Here is a 23239-nt window from a genome sequence, read left to right on the forward strand (position 1 = left end):
TTTTATTTTTTTAAACCGGTGCGGTAGGGCCATGGGTGCTCATTGTATTAGAATTTTCTAACCACACACATAATTTGTAAATACCATTTTGTACCTGCTTAACATTTAATAAAAAGATTATACCCCTGGGCAGCCCGGGTGGCTCAGCGGTTTAGCGCCGCCTTCAGCCCAGGGCGCGATCCCGGAGACCCGGGATCGAGTCCCATGTCGGGCTCCCTGCATTGGGCCTGCTTCTCCCTCTGCCTCTGCGTGTGTGTGTGTGTGTGTGCGCGCGCGCGTGTGTCTCTCTCTGTCTCTGTGGATAAATAAATAAAATCTTAAAAAAACAAAACAAAAAAAAAGATTATACCCCTGAGGGGTGCCAGAGTGGCCCAGTCAGTTAAGCATCTGCTCAGGTCATGATCCTGGGGTTCTGAGATCGATCCCCACATTGGGCTGTCTGCTTGGCGGGGAGTCTTCTTTTCCCTCTGTCTCTCCCCCCACTTATGGTCTCTCTCGTGCTCTGCTTTCTCTCAAATAAATAAAATATTTTTAAAAAGTTATACTCATGATATCTGATTATTTTCTTGTTAATGACTTCTCTTTTGAAAAGGCAAGTGCAAATACATCTTTGTCAAACAGTTGAGGATTCTAGTTAGCTGAGGTCGGTTCATTCAGGTTTCTCTATGTCTATCAAGAATTGCCCCCCTAGATTCTTTGGAACATGGGAAGAAACAACCAAACTTCCAGGTGTTACTGAATATCTGTTACAGACAGTAGCCTTAAATTTTTTATTTACAAAGTTTATCTACTGTTTTTTTTTAAGTTTATCTACTGTTAAAGACAGAATTATGTCCTCCAAAAAAAAAAAAAAAATGTGTTGAAGTCCTAGACCTCTGCACCTCAGAATATGACCTTATCTGAAAATAGGGTTGTTGTAGATGTAATTAGTTAAGATGACATCATAATGGAGTAGCGTGGACCCCTCATCCAATGCAACTGGTGTCCTTATAAGAAGACAGCCATGTGAAGATAGAGACAGAGAAAAAGAATGCCATATGTTGACAAGGCAGAGACTGTAGTTGTGTGACTGCAAACCAAAGAATGCCAAGGATCTCCGGCAAACCACAGATGCTAGGGAGAGACAAGGAAGGATTCCCCTACAGGTTTCAGAGGGAACACTTGATTTTGGATTTCTAGCCTTCAGATGTGAGATAATACATTTCTGTCATTCCAGCCACCTAGATAGTGGTATTTTGATAAGAGCATGACTAGGAAACTAATAAGCCTGCCTTATACTTATAATTATTACCAATAATATTGTGACATCAGATCATAGTCATCAATAAGATTCAGTGTGTTTCACACCACGAAGCCAAGGGATCCTTCTCTCATTTGAGAGAGCCTGCGAAATACAGTGTTGGAAATGTCTGGAAGGACACTCTCCAAACTGTCAGCAGCGACAGTTCCCTGTGAGGAGGGAAAACAGAGGCTCAGGAACATAGAAATGAAGGACTTTTAACATTGCCATCTTAAAAAACAAACATATTTGTTGCATCATTAAAAAGAAAAAAAAGAATCCTAGGCAGATTGGAAAGCCAATAGTAGGAAAAAAGCAAAAATTGTGTGTACATTTCACGTGTTACGAAAATACTTATTGTAAATTAAGCTAATCTTTGATAAAAAGTGAATATGTGGTTGCCTATATGGCTCAGTCAGGTAAGCTTCTGCCTTTGGCTCAGGCCATGATTTCAGGGTCCCGGGATCAAGTCCACATCAGCTCCCTGCTCAATGGGGAGCCTGCTTCTCCCTTTCCCTCTGCCCTCCACTTGTGCTCTTTCTTAAATAAATAATTTTTTTTTAAAGTGAATGTATGTGATTTAGGGCTCAGAGACCATATATATTGTTTGATACCATGTAATTACTGAAACACTCTCTTTCAGTCTCAAAAGTGATCCAGGTTTTATAACAAATTATGTGATTACCTCACTAATGTCCTTTCAGAGTCACTAAGAAGGACTTTCTTGTTCAAAGACAAATATATCAGCTAAGAAAAGCTCAGCAAACAGAGGTGCCAGGGAAAAATTTTCTAGCAGAAAAAAGGAAACCGAAAAGCACTGGGACTTCTGAAACGCATGAGCTAATGGCAATTTTTTTTTCAATTTCTGTGAAATTGTGTCTTTTATCTTTAAGATCGTGGAAATTTTGCATTCTTTACTAGAGTATTTATATGTTTGGAGCAGTAGAAAAATAATGCTTTTCTCACTATAGAGTTGAATTACTTTACTTTTCCTTTCAAATCATCTCTGAGTAAAATTGGATTGGCAGTCTATGGTTCTTGTGCTCTGTCCCCACCCCACCCCCGCCCCCAAAACCTGAGATTGCTGCCCTTCCATCTGAGAGGTACAGCTCTAATGCTGCAGACTTCTTGAGCTCCTTTATTAAATGCCTGGGTGTTCAGAAGGCCTAACTGAACATTTTCACTGCTTTCTAGTGCAATCACATCATCTATTAAGGGGAGACTCCTGTGAGTAAATGGCCCTTATTAGGGAGCCAGGAGGCTGGATTCTTCCCACCCTTGCCAGGAACCTGCTCTGGGTGTCCTTAAGGAAAGGAATTCAACATCTAGCTTTTTGTCCTTAGTGTCTGCTAAACTGCAGAAAGAGGAACACAGGATCTTCTGTTTCTTTTTTAAAAGATTTTATTTATTCATTTGACAGAGAGAGAGCATAAACAGTGGGAGCGGCAGGCAGAGGGAGAGGGAGAAGCAGATTCCCTGCTGAGCGGGGAGCCTGATATGGGGCTCGATCCCAGGCCCCTGGGATCATGACCTGAGTGGAAGGCAGACGCTTAATTGACTCAGCCACCCAGGTGCCCTGCCCCAGATCTTCTGTTTCATCATAACATAAAGACTTAGAATTCAGTTAAGACCTATTCTCTTAAAATTATGTGCCAGTACTATAAGGTTATAAAAGACTTATATCAAGAGTTTCTTGGGGCACCTGGGTGGCCCAGCTGGTTAAGCATCCAACTCTAGATTTCAACTCAGGTCATGATCGCAGGGTCCTGAGATGGAGCCTCACATCCAGCTCTGTGTTGGGCATGGAGCCTGCTTGAGATTCTCTCTTCCTCTCCCTCTGCCTCCTCCTCCTGCTCATGAGCTCTCATACTTTCTGGCTGTCAAAAAGAAAATAAATAATAAAATAAATAAATAAAAATAAAATAAAAAACCAAACTCACAGCAAGTGATTCTGCCCTCATAGATTCCATTCTCTGCTGAGGAAAATAGACTAATCAGGAGATTACTTAGGTCTAGTGATAAATGCTAAGAGGGGTAAAGATTAATGTAGATATTCCCCCAAAGGTAGAGTGCAGCAAAGAGGGAAAGAGGGAGCCACTATAACTGATGATACTGGTAAACACACCCCCTCACACACACACACACTCAAGATTGTGAGCAATTTGATATTAGGGAGTGTGACTTATTCATCCTGTTTCTCCAGCAGTAAGAAGAGAGTAGGTTCACAATTCATTGAATTATGAACAAAAAAATTTGAAGCATACTTGTGCTAGCATAGGACATATATTCATAAGATTGCCTGTCGCTTTCCCTTTCAATCAATCTGATTATCCTTTTCTTCAATTTGCTCCCTTAAAGAAAAAAGATTTTTAAATAATTTCATATGTTTTAAAACAAAGAATTAAAAAAAATAAAAAATAAAACAAAGAATTTATTTATATTCTACCAATTTGGAAATAAGGTAGTCTGGACAGAGATTAGACTACAGTTACCCTTCTGTTATATGAAACCAGGATTTGCAATGAAAACTTAAATGTAACTATATCTGAGTTCCTTTGGGCTACTTAAAGAACAACTTTTTAAAAGTGTCCTTCAGATTGTTTGGCAATATTTATTAGAATTGCAAATGTAGGGGCACCTGGGTGGCTCAGTCCGTGAAGCATCTGCCTTTGGCTAAGGTCATGATACCAGGGCCCTGGGGTTGAGCCCCATGTCTGGCTCCTTGCTCAGCAGGGAATCTGCTTCTCCCTCTCCCTCTGCCTTCTGCTCCCCCTGCTTGTGCGCTCTCTCTCTCTCTCTGTCAAATACATAAATAAAATCTTAAAACAAAAAAATTGCAAATGCATGAAACCTTTGATCTAACAATTCTACTTTTATAAATAAATGTATATACTTGCTTGATATTGCAGCTGCTTTATATTGAGAGATAACAACCCTAATATACAACCCTAAATGAATGAAGAGAAACTTTATTTACTGATCTAAAATTATCTTCAAGATACATTGTGAAAATTGCTAAGTAAAGCAAAGGGTAGGACACTACACACACACACACACACACACACACACACTTGGCTTGTATGTGTACAAACTATTTCTGGAAGGATACACAAAAAGCTAGTCGTTTTGATTGACTTTGCAGATGGAATCGAGTGTGAAAAGGGGATTATTTATACCTTTTGTTCCTTTAAATTTTTAAAAATTTAAAATGTTGTAATTCTGAATTTTATTTTAAAGATTTAAAAAACTTCTTAATTAAAAGTGCCTTCAGATCTTCCATTTGCTTCTAAGGAGAGAAATTGAATATCTAATTATCAGGAGAGCCAGGGAGACTTACTTTTCATCATCTACATTTTTGCCCCTTTTAAATTTTGTACCATGCATATTTGGGGGGGGGGGGGAAAGAAGTACCCTTAAACACATTAGGTCCTCAATCTAACTTTATTAATTGAGTGATTATATAAATTCCTAAATACAAACTAAACTTAAAAATCATATAAACCTTTATAATTATATTTTCTAATTTTATTATAATTCAAACTGACCATCCACATCCATATCTTACAGGTTTTGTGGACTTGCTGCTGATAGTAATTTTTCAAAACTGTTAGATATAGCTCTATACTCCAGACATTCATATACTTAAGATAGTAGAAGTGTATTTTAAAATCTTGTTTCTTTTGCTTGATCCTTCGGAGTAAATTATAGAAACTTAATTAACTGAAACTTAATTCTATTAAGTTAATGGTTGGGATTGACATGACATTCTCTGAAATAAAATTAATGAAATCTGTAATTTCATTACCTGATGAGCTAGCTATTGAACATATTCAATATGCTCATTATATTATCAATTCTGGTTGTCTTTCTAATCTCTAAGCATCCCATTTTTCCAGAAGTTCAAGCTAAGAGGCCTTTCATGAATAATAGGTTGGGCATCAGCATGCCAATCCCAACCATTCACTAAAATTCAGTCTTAGAGTTTGCCAGGATTTATATAGCCCAAATAAAGTTGCCAAAGTGATTTTTCATGGTTATATTATGCAGAGAGAAAAGCTGTTCCCATGCGTATCCATAGAAATGATGTTGAACTCTTCACCAGTTCATATAATCTATGAGATCTAAATGAGATCATCTTTCAGTATTTTAAAGCAATCGCTTTAGACCCTCATACCCAGATTGGCAACATTTATTATTTCCTGAGTCTGTCTGTCTCAGATCACACATGAATCCTAGGCTCAGTCTTCTGCCTTCCAAATAGTCCTGTCACCACCTCCAGAAGTCCTGATGAAACTGATCATTTCTGACTCCACACTATTTTCTGCTGCTGCTGTTTCAATTACGGCCACACGGGGACACTGTTGAAAACTCGTAGTAGTGCTCCTCCAAAGCCAGCATGAGGCCATACAGTGCTACTGGTGGCCCAAGGTCCTAATGAAAATAGTTTATGCTGATTTGGAATTCTCTATGAGCCTGTGCTGTATTGTGTCTAATTGCATCATCTTATTTAAACCTTATAATATGCCTCTGAATGTTATTATTATCCTTGTTTTATGGATGCTAAAACAGATGTGAAAAGATGAAGTAAAATGACCAAGGTCACAAAGTAGTAACTCTAACCCAGGTTTGACTGACTTCCACCATGATTATAAGTTCATCCCTTCAATATATTCATGCTTGTTAACCTAGTAATTCCACTTCTATGATTAGAGATACATGTAAGGGTTTACATTCAATGCAGTACATGATGTAGGGATATTGGAGACAATTTAAAGTTTCAACAAGGAGACACTAGTTAATTTATAATCCATTCACAGATTAGAATACTAATAGATTAATTTATTAAGTAAATAATATCAGTTAGTCATAGTTTCTAAGCATTTTGTTTCTTGGCTCAGTTACCCCCCAAAAAAATCCTAAGATAGAGCTATTATTATATTTCATCTAGTTTAAGCTACCATCATTATTAAACAACCCATTATTTATGTACCACTAAGAAAAATGCTACTAATCTAAGATACAATGTTTTCTCATCATCATAGTGAAATACACTTTGACGTCAGAGATTTTAAAATTGGGGGAAAATGTTTATCTTAGACATTTATCTAAAATGTTTATCTTAGAATTATCTTGGAATAAGCTATCATCATGTTTCATTTTTGGGTGAGGAAATTGAGGCACAGCAAAATTAAATAATTTGCCCAAGGTTAATCAAAAAAAGGCTGAGAGCAAAGGTAGAATGGTGATCAGAGTGACCAACAGTCCCAGCTTGGTCCATCTCTATGTGCCTCTCTCTTCCTTTTTCTGAAGGTAAAATGTGTAGTATTTTAACAATATTTTTTAGAAAACCAAAAAAAAATTATCAAAGATCCTCAAAGAGAGTAATTCAGGCACCTCAAAATTCACAGAGGACTTTTGAAAAAGCCTGAAATCATAGGAAATATTTGGGATTACCAGAATGTCTTCTATTCAGTGAATTACCTAGTGCTCTGAGCTACAAGTTTGCCTTAATTGAAAGAGCTCTGTATCTTCACCATCCTTGGAAATGCTGTATGTAAATGAGTAGTATTGACAACTTTTCTCTTTCCCGTAAAATTTGAGATTTTTTTTCCTAAGCAATTACTGCCGTTTTGGGAACATGAACGGTCAATTAGGTTTAACCTCATGTACAAGTGCTTGTAAACAAGTGTTTTGAAAACGTGAACGTCAGCTTTTGGAATGTGACACCAGTGTGGTTGCAGTTTGACTTTGTATATTCCAGCCTAAGTGTTTTTTCCCTTTTTGGGAGGCTAGGCTTTCTAAAGTTGGTCCAGGGACCCAATTCTTGCCTCAAAAGCATTTGGCAAGCTTATTAAAATATAAGAGTTCCAGACTTTACCTGAAGATTTATTTAATCAGATTCTCTAGGGGTAGGATTCAGGAACCTGCATTTTTTACAAGTTGTTAGGTGTGCTAAAACTTGAGAACTGCCACTGAGGACCATCACTGTGTGTGTGTGTGTGTGTGTGTGTGTGTGTGTGTGTGAGAGAGAGAGAGAGAGAGAGAGAGAGAGAGAGAAAGAGAGAGAGAGAGTCTACACTCTTCTGAAGAGGTTGTTATACCACATGAAAAACACTGCGTTGATCTAGTTATTCCTGGAGGTACTTTTCTCCCTGGAGAATGGGTTAGTCCTTTTTTGCCATATTCAGAATAAAGTAATAATAATAATAATAATAATAGCTATATTTGCTTATACTAATTTTTTACTTGGATTATAAAGATGGATTTGTATGGATATGATTTGTACGGATTCACATGCATGTGAATTTTGATTGTGAAGCCAATTTTATTTTTTTAAAGATTTTATTAATTTATGCATGAGAGCTGCAGAGAGACTGGCAGAGACATAGGCCGAGGGAGAAGCAGGCTATTCATTGGGAGCCTGATGCACGACTCAATCCCAGGACCCAGGACCCTGGGATCACGCCCTGAGCCAAAGGCATATGCTCAGCCACTGAGCCACCCAGGTGTCCTGTGAAGCCAACTTTAATATTTCATTCTATGAACTTAGATCCTAACAAGCCTACACATTCAGACACATAGTCACGGCTGCAGACATACTTGTTTCCCTTCTTGCCACACTTAATATTAACTAATATCTTCTTTTATTTAGAAAAGGAAAGGAAGAAAGAAGAAAGAAAAGATCCTTTGAAAAGGCAAGAGGGAAGGGAGATTGCTGTGCCATGTTTCTTTCCTGTGTGTTACTCCCTCTCGGAGACATCTGTCACTGGCTTTTGCTCACCCCTCTGGAAATGCTGCTGCCACCAAGCCACAGGAAGGCTGCCTTCTTATGGGCAGAAATGCTTCCCCTGGGGCTGCAAGGCAAAGGAAACTAGCCTCTAGTTGAAGACCCATATCTGGGAACAGTGTGATCTCACCCTTCTGGATGGAGCACATTTTCTTCCTGGACCAAGCCACTTCTGTTTGGTCCCTGGCAACCCAGCTGAGTTAGAAAAAGAGAAACCTGCCTGATAAGTCTCATAGCTCAGGCCTCCAAGACATCAAAAATTAGGCTTATGCCAGTCTGTCTCAGTGTTCTAAAAAGATAAATACTCCATGCAGTTCCCTGAGACATAAAATAGGCCTTTTGATTGACCTTTCCAAAGAGGCAGTTAAGACCTTCTGAAAACCTCTACAAACTGTGTAAGCATTCAATGATTTCTTAGTTGGGTTTTTCCTTAAAAATGTCCTGTTTCTTATCAGTTTTAGATATTTTTCCAAGAACCCCAGGGAGATTTGCAGTGGGATAATCCAGTGTACATGGTAAAAATGAAACCACTATCACAAGGCTTATGAAGGGACAAATCAAGTATAATACAAGAAGCTCTAAAGAAAACAGGAAGATTTAGCATGTTAAAAAGAAAAACCACAGCAAGATGGCTTTGACCATCTCCACGCACTGACTCGGGGTTTATGTTCCTAAACAGAGCCCTATTCAGGTGAAAGAAAAACCCAACCACCACCAAGTTCTACTTTATTCTCCCTGATGGAAGAGGTTAAATTTTATCACTCTGTGTGTCGTTTTCCCCCTGTACTCTCTTAGTACTTTTTCCATTCAAACATTGGAATAATAACCATATTTATTAAGCGTCTTGGTTTCCTAATAAGGCAACTACAACTCATAAGGATTAAGTAGCTTTTCCAAATCACACAGCAAGTGAAAGGAGGAAAAAAAGGAATCTGGACATCACATAATACTAAAACATGTTCTTTCTTTCACCCCAGACTTGCATCAGGAAGAAAAAGATGATGCAGATGATTGTATTTGATTACAGTGTATTTATGGGAACTATATAGAGCAATATTCCATGGTCTTCTCCCCTGCCTGGCTCTGCTGTTAGCATAGGGATGGAGCTGAGCTGAGTATATAGGAAAGCTTCAAATAACAGAAGGTGGAGCCCACCGTCAGCCTACACTGTTGGAGAGTTTGCTACTTGGATTGAAATGAGATATTCAGATGTACTACGGAATATTAGAAATGTGAGAGTAGGGTGCAAAAACAAAGTTAATAACCTTAAAAGTGTCAAAGTGCCTAAAAACATAAAATGTATCAATAGGCAATGGTGTGCTGCTGCTATTTAACAACCAGCCTTCTCAAAACCCAGCCCTGGTTTGTAGCATCTGCTGGTTTCTGTGGTGTGAACACTCACACCATGGCCTATTTTAAGTTACCAAGGTGAGGCCACCGACTGCAGAGTTGCAAAGACAGGCACTGGAGCACGTCATGGTGTTGTATTTCCACCACACACATATAATGGATGCGAGTAACCTCAGGAGCCTGGGAAACAATAGAATGCAAACAAAATAGTCAGAGATAAGTTTTCAGTATTTAGTATTCATTACTTTCATCTTTAATATCTATTTTATTTGTGATTTCATATCATTTCATTTTTAATAATGACTGTTAACAACCAGCTCTCACAGATCCTACAGAGGTTAACACTGGCTCTGTGAGTCGGTGAAAACGGGCTCCAAACATGCCACTGCCTGTAGGGGTCCTGGCAAAGGACTCTTATTTTGGGGGACAGTGTTGGCCTGGAGACTGTGTATCTGTGCCAGAGTTGGGTGGGCAAGTAAGAACAGCTGCACACACACCTTAACAACATCTTAGACTCCAGCAGCATCTACACAAGCCTATCATCTCACCCAGCATGGCGTGAGACCTTCTGGGTTCCTGCAGACCCCAAGAGGAATTAAAGCTGGTTTGCCTTAAGGATAAGCAAAATTAATGTCCTACTCTTGAGGCTTCCTAGGGCTCAGCTCTCTGCCACATCTCTGGACTATAGTTTAAACTCCTTTGACTCTCTCCCCTCACAATTAGAGATAAAAGATTAAAAATATAAACACCTGGTTGAGGTCTGCCTGAAATCCATTCATGTCTAGAGAAAGGGGACCAAAGGAGAGAGGAAAGGCTGGGATGGGAAAGTAATTGGGGCATTTCACGACTGGCCTATGGTCAGTCTTGTTTTCCTTCAGCTGGCACAAACAAGCGCCAGCTGTGCACTGAGGCGCTTTTGCCATGGAGGCACCCATGTGCTGCTTGATGCAAGAAGTTATTATCTGGGGTTGGGGTCAGACAGGCATAGATTAGAATCTCGTTTTCTTAGACACAATACTTAACCTCTTTAAACACATACAAATCCTCCTATGCAAAAGGAGACACTAGCACCCACTTCAGGACTGATGTGAAGAAATCTAGCAAAGGGGAGTACCTGGGTTACCATAAATTTTTGAAACACGTAGCTATTGTTATTTTAATATGGTCAGGTGTACAGTGATGCCTATTATGAAATCCACCCATCAGAGCATCTTGATACTAAAAACAAAAGTTGTGATGAACAGTAATCCATGGCTTTAATTAATAAAGGAAAGAGGCTATCGCCTGCCCCAACATACACATACTAAAAATATGGAATCTGTGGGTGCCTGGGTGACTCAGTCGGTTAAGTGTCTGGGTTAGGTTCCCTCTCCTGCTACTCCCCCCCTCTCCACTCATGCATGTTCTTTCTCTCTGTCTGTCTCTCTGCTCTCTCTCTCTCAAATGAATAAATACAACCTTTAAAAAAATAATAAAAAGATGGAAACTGTTGGCAATTATTTCTAGTGCTCTAACACAACCACAAAGGCAAACCACAAAATGTGTTTAACTCACTTGATTTAAAGCAAATCACATGAAGATAAGCATGCCACAACTTTTATAGGCTGCTAAAATAATGTGACCTGTTTCCTCACATGTTGGGTGAATACCACCTTAGAGGAGGAGAGTTAATTAAGTTCATTGGGGAGGGTGTGCTACTCTAGCATGTGTTTTTCCCTACTATGCATTTACATTTGCATTTATACATTTTTAAATTTCATTTATATAAATTTTATGATTTTATTTATTTATTTGAGAGAGAGAGAACACAAGTAGGGGGATTGGTAGGCAGAGGGAGATGGAAAAGAGAGGGAGAGCAGAGCAGAGCAGGGAGCCCAATGCGGGGCTCTATCCTAGGACCCTGGGATCATGACCTAAGCCAAAGGTAGCTGCCTAACTGCCCGTTTTTTATTTTTTAATTTTAGTTTTAAAATTTTTCATTCCAGTATAATTAATATAGTGTTACATTAGCGTCAGGTGTACATGACAGTGACTCAGCAATTCTATACATTACTCAGTGCCCATCATTGAACTTAACTTTTTGCAGCAATGCCTCCCTTAAGCAAACAGTACGTTGCCAGCACTTCCCTCCCTCTGATGGTGGGCAGTAGCTTTTCCATGCACCATTTGCAGGTGATTGAGTACTAGGTGGGGGCTTGAGGTTTACCAGGAGTGACAGGAGGTACCTGAGGTTGCTAGTGGATAAGCCCCACAAATCCACGTGGGACTGCTCCAGGCAGTCTGGGGGAGCAGCCCTAATGACCCTCTCTCCTCTTCTAAAAATGTGAAAAATGAAAGCCAGAGGCCTGCACAGTTCCTGGGGGGCATCCTGAGCCATGTGGCAATCTCGGAAGCCCAGGATTAAGAAATGCTGTACCAGGACTTTCTATCCAGGAGGTGGAAGAGAGAAGCATAGAGTGGTTTTTGTTTTCAGTGTGGTTCAAGGACCTCAAAATTGAGGAAGTCGTAGCACAAAGCAATTAATAAGAACATCATAGAGATCACACAGAGCAATGCAATTTAAGCATTTGAAAGACCTCAATTTTAGCTTTCTGCACAAGAGGAGAGCTGATTGACACACAGGCCCAATTGATACACAGCCCTCATAGACAGTGGCCACAGCGGAGAGTATTCCGGAACTTCCCTCCCTTCCCAGGGCAGCTGGGGGATTTTTCTCCCCTTCCCCCCACGTGAGGTCTCCATCTCAGCCTCAGGCCCCATTTCCCCTGTTCAGTTGCTGTTCCCACTTTGCATAGTGCTGACAAAAGTCAATGAGCACAGGGGCCCAAAAGGTGAGGCAAAGGCGAAAGGAATGAGGACAGAGAAATTGTCCCTTTCATCCTTGGCTGCACTTCTCAGCCAAGAGTCTGGGGGAGAATCTTTAGGGGAGAAGGCTGCCAGAGTGGAGGGCATGGCCTGGCACACAGATGTGCCATGAGGGCATCATAGATACTTACCCCTTATTCCTTCAGGCAGTCAGATGTGGGCCCCGGGGCTCCAGGGCCTGTTGCCTCTGCAATTTCATCTGGGATGGGTGCTGCTGGGGCAGAGCAGAATTTAATGCTGTGCCATGTGTTCTCTATAGGTCGAAGGGACATCCCTAATCCACCTCCAGATGGTGAGTGCGGCCAAGCAGGTCTGTCAATCAGCAGCTGCCGTGACTCAGGCCCTACTGCAGGAAAGGGTTTGTTTCAGGTACCAGAGGAGCACGGCCAAAGGCCACTGACAGCTAGGGGTAGGGCAAGAGGTAGGCCTTGTGGTCCCTGAGCAGAGGGAGTCAGCCCTGAATCTCCTCCTCCACTGGCTACTTCATCCTTTGTGTTGATGTGTCCTTTTAGTGCTGTCCAAGCTAACTGCTGTTAACAGAAGCTTTGTCATTTTGAAAGCCTTACTATGTAAAGGTCCGATTATAATCGAAATCCACACACATTAGCATAAGAAACTTACATATGCCCAAGAAAGAAAATGAGCTACTAGATTTTTTAAACAGCATTTCAACTTTTAAAATTTTTGAAGATTATAATCATTCTTTTATTTTTAAAGATTATATTCATTTATGAGACAGAATGAGCACAAGGGCAGGGAGGGGCAGTGGGAGAAGCAGACTCCCCACTGAGCAGGGAGCCTGATGAGGAACTGGATCCAGGACCCTGGGATGGAGACTTGAGCCAAAGGCAGATGCTTAACCAACTGAGCCACCCAGGCGCCTTATAATAATGATTCTAAATTTATTACCCGGGACTCCTGGGTGGCTCAGGGGTTGAGCGTCTGCCTTTGGCCCAGGGCATAATCCTGGAGTCCCAGGATCGAGTCCCACATCAGGCTCCCTGCATGAAGCCTGCTTCTCTCTCTGCCTATATCTCTGCCTCTCTGTGTGTGTCTCTCATGAATAAATAAAATCTAAAAAAAGAAGAAAAAAGTTAAAAAAAATAAATTTATTACCCACATGTCTGCCTGTACAGTGTCTCATCTGAAGGTTTTTCTCAGAAATTTGTACAAATCATTATTCAAACAACTTAATTGGTAAATATGTATAGTTGTTACAACAAACACCTACAGAAAAAAGTTATGCTCATGAAGTCACCCTCAAGTTCCTCTTAACTTTAAAAGTATCTTATTTAGGGGCACATGGGTGGCCCAGTCAGATAGGTGTCCAACTCCTGATTTTGGCCCAGGTCATGATCTCAGGGTTGTGAATTGGAGCCCCGTGTGGGGGCTACATGCTGGGCCCCACCCCCCGCATCATGCATGCTTTCTCCCTCTAAAAAACAAAAGAGAACTTATTTAAAGCTGTATTCGAATTCAGTATTTAACTATTGCCCTCAAAAGCTTCATATTTTACGGTTATAATTTAAGAAAAGGAAACAAATTTTTTCACCAAGCTACATATAGGTGTCCCTTAACTTATTCCAGTATTTTCTAAGCATTATATGACTACAAAAAAACACTGGAAAGCAGTGTCTCATATTCTGTTCATTAGTATAGAGCCCCATGTGGGGTTACATAAGATCAGTGTTCTGCCCCCTGACCTACCCACTGTTAATCATTTCGTTTCCATGAGTAAATGAGATCTGATCTGCAAACTACAGTTTACGAACCCATTATCATGCCAACCTGTAGGTGGAGAAAACCTCAAGTAAACTGCAACTGGTTGCAACTCAGTTTTAAAGTGCATTTTGTTGGCTGCAGAACAGCTTCAAAGGAGCTGTTTTGTAATGCACTTCATAATGGCTCCTTGAGTAACTCTCCTGTGGTTGTGCCCACACCGGCTCAGGTGGTTTCTGCTTGGCAAGGTGAAACCTCACTTTCCTAGCAAGCTCCTAAAAAAGCAGGATTGCTTTTGCAAGTCTGTTGCAACACAAAGTCCGGACCAAGTAAAACGTTAGCCTGCAACCTTTTTTCTTTCTGCTCCGTTGTTCATCTTGTCTCTTCCAGGACACCAGATCCAATTTTTGTTGGACTTACAAAAAAAGTATTTTTTACATTAAACTTCCTCTTAATTCCCTCCCACCCCATATGAAATCTGCTATGGAGTACGGTCATGAACAGCCCGAGAACCCTGCTGAGGCGGGCATCGCACCAGCTCCCTAAACTGCAGCTGTATTCCGGAGACCTCTTTGTAGGAAATAAGGCTAACACTTAGTTCCCAGAAGATGAGGTGTGGTTGTAATGAGCTCATTCTACTGGGTGGAGGCGGGACTGGTTCCATGTTTCTATTTTTAAAATGTTTATAAAGATCATCCCTTGTTGCTCAAAGACAACAGATGAGGGAGAGACGTCTCTCACGTTACCATTAGGGACAACAAGGCGACAAGCCGGCTTCCAGAGAAGAAGCTAGCTAGAGCCCTTTAGACTTCAGTTTTCTGCGAACGTTGCCTCTCCCCGGTCGGAGCTGCAGAGTTAGTCCCTCCCTCCCAGGCCAGAAAAGCCCCGGCGCTCGGAAAGGTTCCTCTCCTCCGGCTGCTGGGGACGCCCTCACCGCCCGCCACCTCCGGGGCCTCCGGGACGGCTCCAGGGCTCGGCCTGCATCCCGCGTCATTCACGTCACGGCACTCCAGTAGCTAAAGTCATTCGGGGGTGGCAATTTAGTGCCGACTCAGCCCGTGCTGGCCGTTTTATTTGCTGGTTTGGGCTCACTCTTGCTGATGGGCTCAGCCACTTGTCAGTCACTTTATCAGCCCCGTCCCTGCCTGGCCGGAAGCACCGAGAAATCCCAGACCGGAGTTAGGGCCCCACGCGGAGGGCCCTGCGCTTCACCTAAGCTAGCCGAGGCCTGTCCGCAGTGTTCATAGGCCTCCTTTGGCTCGGAACAGCAACTCACTTTCCACACAAGAGACATGGAAAGCTCTCGAGCGGGTCCGACGCCGTTTCGAAAGCGCGGGGGCGGAATGAGAGTGGGTACTGGAAAGGACTGGGCGTGGACTCGGAGTTGTGGGGCTTGCGGACCTGGGCGCAGCCTGGGACGCCCAGCCGTCCGGTCGGCGAGACCCACAGACTGCCGGGCTCTCCGGGCTGCCCTGCAAAATGTCAGGCTTGCAGTAGGTGCTGGATACGAGGGGAGTATTGAGGGGCGAGGGGGTGGGGAGGTGCCAGTCGGCTCTTGGCACTGCCCGGCAGAGTGGATTTCGTGAACGGAGGCGCTTTCCCCCCTACACCTCGCTTCCTGTTTCGCCTGGAGGAAACAATTTCCACTCAAGAAGGAAGAATACTATAAACAAAACTTTGATCTTCCCAAGCGGTGCAGAAAACCCCAGACTCGCAGCCGGGGTTAGGGAGGGGAGGTCCATGCAGGTATATTCCGTAATGGGACAGTGCCACCAAATAACGCGTTCCAAGAAAGGCCGCGGGGAACAAAACCAGGTTTGGCCGGCGGAGGACGCTGGCCGGTCTCCAGGTGCTCATCGCCTTGCGGCATCCTCTCGCCAGCCCGTACCTGGGAGGCCGCCCGCGTGCGGGCCGCAGATCGAGGCACCCCCCGCGCTAGCCACCCGCCGTCGGGTGCTTGGACGCGGTTCTGAGGCAAGGCCCGGAGCCCCGGGGCGTGGGGGTGGGCGCAGGACAGGGCCAGGGCCGCTCGTCCCCGGCCCCCGAGTACGCGCGGGCGCTAGCTCCTTGGGAAACACCTCCTCTTCCCGGGACTCGGAAGGGGTGCGGGCGCCTGACACCGCCAGGGCGTCGGGGCCGCAGGTCCTAGGTGTCCGAGGCCCGGGACCCGAGCCACGGCCGCGGTCCCCGGGGCCCCAGCTCCCGGCTCCCGCGCTCGGCCCGCGCCCCTCCCCGCGCCGCGCTCGGCTCCGCCCGGGTCCCGCCTTCCGCTCCGCCCCGGCGCCCCGAGGACAAACGGGGGGGGGGGCGGAGGGGACGGAATTTCCCAGAGCGGGGGCTCCTGCTTCCCCGCAACGCGGCAGTCTCTTTCTGTTTACGGAGTGAAAGGGGAAATGGAAAAGGCGGGGAGGCGGCGGCTGGCGTCCGCTGCGCCGCCCCTCGAGCGGCTCAGACGCCGTGAGTCAGGGGCGGACGAGGGCGGCCTGGGCGGAAGGTCCGGGCTGCAGGCCGGGTGCTCACTGGGGCGCTCGGGTCGCGACGACGCGCCACGCTCCGGGATCGGTGGCCCCGGCTGCAGCCTCTGCAGCCGCCGGACCTCGCCGTCCCCGCGCGCCAGGCTCCGGGGGGCCGGCACCCAGCGGCGCGTCCGGCCGTCGGGGGGCCGCGGCTGCAGCGCTCCGCCCGCCAGGTAACCCTCCGTTCCCCGGCTTCGGGGCGTCTTTGTGGTCGCAGCCCTCCGGGGTGCCCGGCGGTCCCCGGCCGGGGGGCGAACCCCCAGGCCCTGGGAGGTGGGGGCGCGCCCGCCGCCCGCGCTGCTGAGCTTCGGCGCCTGGCGCGCGTCGCGGGCGCAGCCGGCACAGCTGGAAAGCACCTTGCGCAAGGGTCTCACGGGGTGCAGGCTCCGGCTCCTCCCCCTTCCTCCTCCTTCCCGGATCCCTAGCGCGCGAGCAGTGCCGGGCCGGGCAGTGCGCGGGCACCCGGAGACCCGCCGTGACCGCCACCCGCCGCGCACACCGCCCGGGCCGTGGCACTGTCTCCGCGGACGCCGGTGAGTCCCGCCGCCGCCCACCCAAATCGTGGGGGCTTTGCCGGCTCACAAGCCCTGGTCGGCGTCTTTGCTTTAAAGATTAATAGGAGGGGAGTGAGGGTGGCGGCTGGCGGAGCCGAGAACCTTTCGAAGAGATGAAACTTAATTTCGTGCTTATGTAACCCGGGCGCTATTCTGCCGCCAAGGGGTCGTTATAGCAGAACGCGAGGGCTGGGCTTTCAGCCTAGGAAAGAATGTCAGGGGGAAAAGGTTATTTCACGGATGTTTCTCGGTGGTAATACGATATCGGGACTCTGAAATTCTAGATCTGGGCGGGGGACGACGCTTAGAAAGAACGGCGTGCACAGGGATTGCCCCAAAAGTTAGCCGGGAAGGCAGGAGCTGTCTTTGAGAAATGGCTATTTCACTTGTGGAAAGACGTTTTGGCACGGAATAAAGAACTGTTCCTAATGAAAACAGGGAAAGAAACCCCACTGTAGTTGCATTAGGTATCTGTGGCCTGTGTCTCCTGTATTTGCCGAGTGGACTGTAATCTGAATCCAGCAGACGCCCCCAGCTCTCTGAGGGGTCGAGGTTTGTATGCAGGACTTCTGGCAGCTAGCTGGCCCCTGGGGACTTTTTCTTATAAGGAAAATTGGATGGTTGAGGTGTCTAGAAGTTTTGAAGCAGAGTGACTGTGTTCCTATACAGCTAGAATGTGTAATTCTGGGGCTTTTGGAGAAAAAAAATGTAATAAGAGATATGCCCCGAGCGGACAATGTACTGTTTTGGCAGAAAAATCTTTTAAGTGAGAAGCAACAGGAGGTATAATTATCCTTTGTTAGGCAGAGGTTTATATCTATAATCTTGGCCTTTTTTTTGTTCACACTTGCTAGGAATTTCTCCACTTTTGTTTATGTAAATGGAAGTAGCCAAGAGTGTAACATTAATCCTTAGGAATAGGGTTGCCTCTTGGTCTTATTGTTGATTTCTGAAATAATTCGAAGCAAATAATTTTAACAATCTCTGCCCATTTCTAAGATGGTTGTAGTTGTCTGACTCCATTGACAGGTGGGGATTTGATGAGGATTTTCATTGTAAACTAGGAGGGAAGAGTCTGTTGGTAAAGTAGAATACCTTCACGGTCCCCAGTTTTTCTAGATGGGTACTGATCGGTATAAATCAGAAATCACTAGCATATTGTCTACTCAGTTAAGGCTGGAAGTGCTGAGGCTTTCTGCAGGGACATTTAGCAGGCTGCCTGGTCATCTGGGTTGCTGGGGTGCACTGATTTGTGTGACAGGAGCCCTGCTGTTGCTAAGGAATTATCCCTGGCATCCTGTCATATACTCCTCCACCTCCCCTGGCACCCTCCTCTCCACTCCCCTCTTTTCTCCTCCCTTTCCCTCTTTTTCCCTCCCTTTCCTTCTTTGCCCCTCCCCTCCTCCCCCCGCCCCCCTTCCTTCCTCTCTCCCTCAACACACAACTTAGGGGTGTATGTGTTCAGACCTCTTAGGCTTCCCATATAAATGCTCCAGACTTTCTGCAGAATTTTAAAATCAAGGCTTATCTTTCCTCTCTGGATTCAGTTGACCGACTTGTAAACTGTGTGGACTTTTCTTTCTTTCTTTCTTTCTTTCTTTCTTTCTTTCTTTCTTTCTTTCTTTCTTTCTTTCTTTCTTTCTTTCTTTCTTTCTTTCTTTCTTTCTTTCTTTCTTTCTTTCTTTCTTTCTTTCTTTCTTTCTTTCTTTCTTTCTTTCTTTCTTTCTTTCTTTCTTTCTTTCTTTCTTTCTTTCTTTCTTTCTTTCTTTTTCTTTCTTTCTTGTCATGTTACTACTGAGAACTTTATTTTCTCTCCAGTCAGCCATTAGCTAAGTCCAGGAGCCTTGGAACTTTTCAGCCAGTGGGGTCCTCCGAGGCTGGTGTTTTTTGTTTTAACTTCCCTTTCTCAGTAAATTCTATAAGCAGAAACTGCAACTGAATGGGCCAACGAAATCAGAGGTGAATGCTCCTCTGTTAACCTAAGAAATTCCTTTCCTAACTCAAGACTCCAGGAGCCTGAATTGTAGGTTCCCTCAAAGATGCAGGAGATCTCTGAGGGGAGCTTCCTGTGCTCTCTAGATGTAACTGTGATTAGCAGCTTTCAGAACATCTCAGAGATTTTGGCCTTTATTTTCTTTGTCTTTTATTCTAGATACAGCCTTTAAAGCTTTACTGTGAAGAAGCCCAGGGAACAAGTAGCCACAGCCCATTTGCAGATAAGAGAAGAGGCCTAAGCAGTATCTGCAGAGCCAGGAGTGTGACTCAGTACTGCTCTCTTTTGTGCACATACCATCAACTGCATGTGGCAGAGCCTTTTGACTATGCACCAGACACCTTACGTACCTGAAATTCTTTAAACCTCACAACCCCCCTATGCGGTAGGTGCTCTTGTACTTCCATTTCACATCTAGGGGAAGCAGAGGTGCAGAGTGGGTAAGGTGCCTACCCAGGATCATGTAGGCAGTGAAGGAGGGCCTGGGATGCAAGATAGCGTGCTTTCTGCAGATACAACTTGGACATCAGAAAATGGCCATCAAGTAAGTGAATAGTGTCACTAGATTGCCTGGGTCTTTCTCAAATGAAATTCACTCAAGGCCCAAGGTAGGGTGGTGTAGTCCTGAGTGGCAGGTGGAACATTTCCTGGAGCTTTGTTCCTGAGCTCCAGTTTGAGGGAGGCCTGTGGCTTTTAGCACTGAGCATTGAATATTGAATGTGTTAAAGGTTTGTGCTTTCAGGAATCAGAAACATCTTCCAGAGAGGCTTTTGGGAGCACAATAGTTTAAGCAGACATTCATGTCTTTGAATTTTCTTAGATGTCCCAAATCCTTTTATCTTTAATCCTCTGGAAGGAGTTGTTCTAAAGTCACAGGAAACAGCATCGTCTTTTACCCTGGGTTTACCTTCTTTTTCTCATTTACAGCTCCCAAGATGAATCACCTGATTTGCATATAAGAACTAAAGTAACAGTATTGGCTACTGTACTTAGCTCTGGCCCTACCTGTGTCTTGTAGGATATGTTCAGCTTTCCTGGCCTCCTTGTAATACCACAACTTCTAGAGGGTGATTGATCTAAATATTAGATTAGCTTTCTTGGGCCATTGAGATACATGTTTGTACCATTAAAGAATTCAGGTCTCAAGAGGAGACAGCTGATTCACAGGCTAAAAGAATCTTCCCATTTCTCATAGGTTTCCATCGGGCAGATTTGAGGCTTGTGGTCCCCAGTCTAAATGAGCTGTTTCGTTCATTTGCATCAGAATTATTCCTGAAACTTGACCTCTCTCTCTCATCATCTGTTTGCATAGATTAGAATCCATTTTACAGGCTTTAGGTTCCAGGGCCTGAATTTTCTTTGCCAAGGGATCTCCTGAATTGGATAAAATAGTTCTTTTTCTTTAAAGTCACCTAAGGCACGGAAGCCACAGAGGTCTGAGCGGGGAGGGTTGCCCCCTGGAGGGGGGGGGGAGGAAGCAGTGGGGTCAGAAGGTGTTAAGGGCCAGGAGCCTCTGCTTCTCAGGTTTCTGCGTTGCTCCTATTTGTGTTTACGTTTAGTGAAAGTTTGTTTTCAGTGGCTATAGCTGATGCCTCCAGATCAGTGAGTGAGTGAGTAAGGAGTAAGCTCTCTAGATCTCAGATTTCCCTTCTGCAAAGTATACTGCTGGGCTAAGAGGTTATCTAAGGTCCCTTTCTTCACTGTCTGTCAACTTGAATTTACATACACTGTTGACACAGAACCTTCATTTTATAAACTAAGGCATAGGGGGGCCTGTCCCCAGTCCCTTTGATATCAGTTTCTCCTTGGTCTCAAATGCAAATACAAATACAGTAACTAAGTGCTTGTCTTTTCCCTTGCAGACTCTCTAGAAAGCATCACAGTGATGGAGTACATGAGCACTGGAAGTGACAATAAGGAAGAAATTGATTTCTTAATTAAACACTTGAACGTGTCCGATGTAATAGACATTATGGAAAATCTTTACACAAGTGAAGAGCCAGCAGTTTATGAACCCAGTCTAATGACCATGTGTCAAGACAATAATCAAAATGAGGAGCATTCAGAATCTCTGCTGCTCAGTGGCCAAGAGGTGCCTTGGTTGTCATCGGTCAGATACGGAACCGTGGAGGATTTGCTTGCCTTTGCAAACCATATATCCAACACGGCAAAGCGTTTTTATGGACACCGACCACAGGAATCTGGGATTTTATTAAATATGGTATGTTTTTTTTTTTTTTCCTGAGCAGTTGAGGGCTGTGTTCAGCTTTACTCGTGCAGCTTCATTTAATGCAGAGGGGCAGTTAAACTTGGCTTAGACTGGCAGCCAGTGACTTTTAAAAATGTGATACCTGTTAGAATCACCTCTATGTTAAAGATGCCAAAAAGGTCTTCATTCAAAGTCCCACTTAAAGAATCTTTTCCTTATGTCAGTAGCAGTCATACAAATAGGTAAGAAGAATGTCTTTTAACTTAACAATTTATTAAAAATCTCACTCACCAAGTAAGCAGAAGAAAAAGAATTCTTCATCTGAGAGGGGAATAAATACTTCCTCTCTAATATTTTTGAAAGCTGGATTTTTTTTTGTTGTTGTTGTTCCTCTCTTGTCATGTCTTGGAATGTCACAATATTAATACTGGCTAACTTCAGTTTTTGCAGAAATGTAGTTTGCAGGCAGTAAATAGCTATCCATGGATTCACTCTCTTTAATTGGCAGAGTATGAATGACAAATGAGATTTTTCCTTAGCCATACCAAGCATGCAAATAATCTAAAATATTGTGACAACACATTGTCAAAATCGTTGATCAGATGATGTGTTTGGGTGTGCCTGGGGTTTCTCTCCGTGTGTCAGAGGTGAATGTAGGTGCTGGGTAAAGGTCATCTAATTCTTTAAAAAGGACAGTTTGCAAAGGAGTAGGTAGTAACTTGCAAAGTGTACATATTGAGGAAAGTGATCCCTTTTCCTTGGTGCATCTATGTGGCAAAATGGCTAATGTAGGGGGAGGGTCAGTGTTGAATGATTAGAGTCTGGACAAAGTACTTAATTTTTTTCCCTGCATACTACATTGGTTCAGTTGAAAACAACACAGTAATTTAGGTCAGCTATGTGGCGAATTGTTTTGTTAGAAGCCAGTTGTGTTCAGCTCTAGCTCAATTTGGAGCAAGACTACGTTTTGCATAGTGGTGTGAATTGCTTTGGTCTGAGTAACTGTGTTTAATAGTTGACTAAGTACTTAACCTTGAGAATATTATTTTTTCTCATATGTGGAAGTAATATTGAACTGGGAGCACTACCTGATTTTCTAAAGTAAAATATAGCTGGAGAATTCTGGTTAAAAATGTCCTATAATGAGAAATAATTATTTATGTATTTTTCTTTCTTTTTTTGTTTCCTTTTTCATATATGTATTTTGTTAAAATGAGTATTTTAAAGGAACACATGCAGGTTAACAAAAATATTTTTGCTTGTAAATATGTAGAAACTTGCATATATTTCCCCTGACCCATCAGACTGATGAGAGATGGGCTGTAGAACTTCATAGGGAATGTACAGAAGAGAATTCAGGAAAATTATAAGAAATACAGAGAAATAACTTCCAAAAGGTTTGGAGTGGGGGGAAAAAGCCAATTCAGAAAAGGAGAGAAACAAAGACATTACAGGGAAGTGGAAATATTATCAGTCAAGGATAGGAGTAAAATGTTGTCTGTCCCTGCCATGGAGTTTGTGCTCTGTAAGGAAACAAATGAATATTCAGGAGAAAATTTAAGAACAGGACATATCCTAAAAGCAGGGATCTTTAAAACTTTAAAAAGATTTTTCGTTTAAAAATGATCAAGAATATTAAACCAAGATTTAAAACCAGAGGGGAATAATAGGAGAACCTCAAAATCTGCAGGAGTGTAGACCATGCCTCCCTGGGCCAATCCAGCCAGGGGTCCCTGACTCTCGGGGTTGTGGTTGACTTTTCTGTCACTAAGCTTAAGAATCAGATACATCCTATGCCTGCTAGTAACCTGTGCCAGGTCCGAGCTTTATAAACAGTGGCCCAGAATCATGACTTACCATGCTTGATCTTTGGCAGTCAGAGACAAGATGATGAAGGAGGCATAGTTTGCTTTTGGCTCCCATTCATCCTCACATGGTGCTCTCCTTGGAACCATCCTGTGTTCAAG

The 23239-nt window shown here is 43.7% G+C and overlaps 1 protein-coding gene and 1 long non-coding RNA gene across 7 annotated transcripts in view; one reads left to right on the top strand and one right to left on the bottom strand.

The window, feature by feature from the left end:
• LOC140633252 (uncharacterized) lies at positions 1–16546 on the bottom strand. Of its 2 annotated transcripts, XR_012030890.1 has the most exons (4): positions 14747–16546; positions 12413–12627; positions 9491–9596; positions 1–1449 (listed from the first exon to the last, which is right to left on the bottom strand). It is a non-coding gene; the product is annotated as an uncharacterized lncRNA (long non-coding RNA). The 2 variants fall into 2 exon arrangements; XR_012030889.1 differs by lacking the exon at positions 1–1449 and having other exon boundaries at positions 2361–9596; positions 14747–16539.
• Positions 16325–23239, top strand: part of MAP3K8 (mitogen-activated protein kinase kinase kinase 8) — a 22955-nt gene continuing 16040 nt past the window's right edge. Inside the window, exons 1-3 of one of the 5 annotated variants that reach the window (XM_072825559.1) lie at positions 16325–16457; positions 19223–19448; positions 20926–21284. In XM_072825559.1, the coding sequence (XP_072681660.1) occupies positions 20949–21284 (336 nt within the window). In that variant the 5' untranslated portion in view covers positions 16325–16457; positions 19223–19448; positions 20926–20948. Of the gene's footprint in view, positions 16458–16593; positions 16690–16747; positions 17050–18856; positions 19449–20925; positions 21285–23239 lie in introns of those variants that run through there. The other 4 variants (XM_072825560.1, XM_072825557.1, XM_072825561.1 and 1 more) reach the window with 4 other exon arrangements.

Source organism: Canis lupus, chromosome 5 (genome assembly GCF_048164855.1).
Source record: "Canis lupus baileyi chromosome 5, mCanLup2.hap1, whole genome shotgun sequence".
Lineage (NCBI taxonomy): Eukaryota > Metazoa > Chordata > Mammalia > Carnivora > Canidae > Canis > Canis lupus.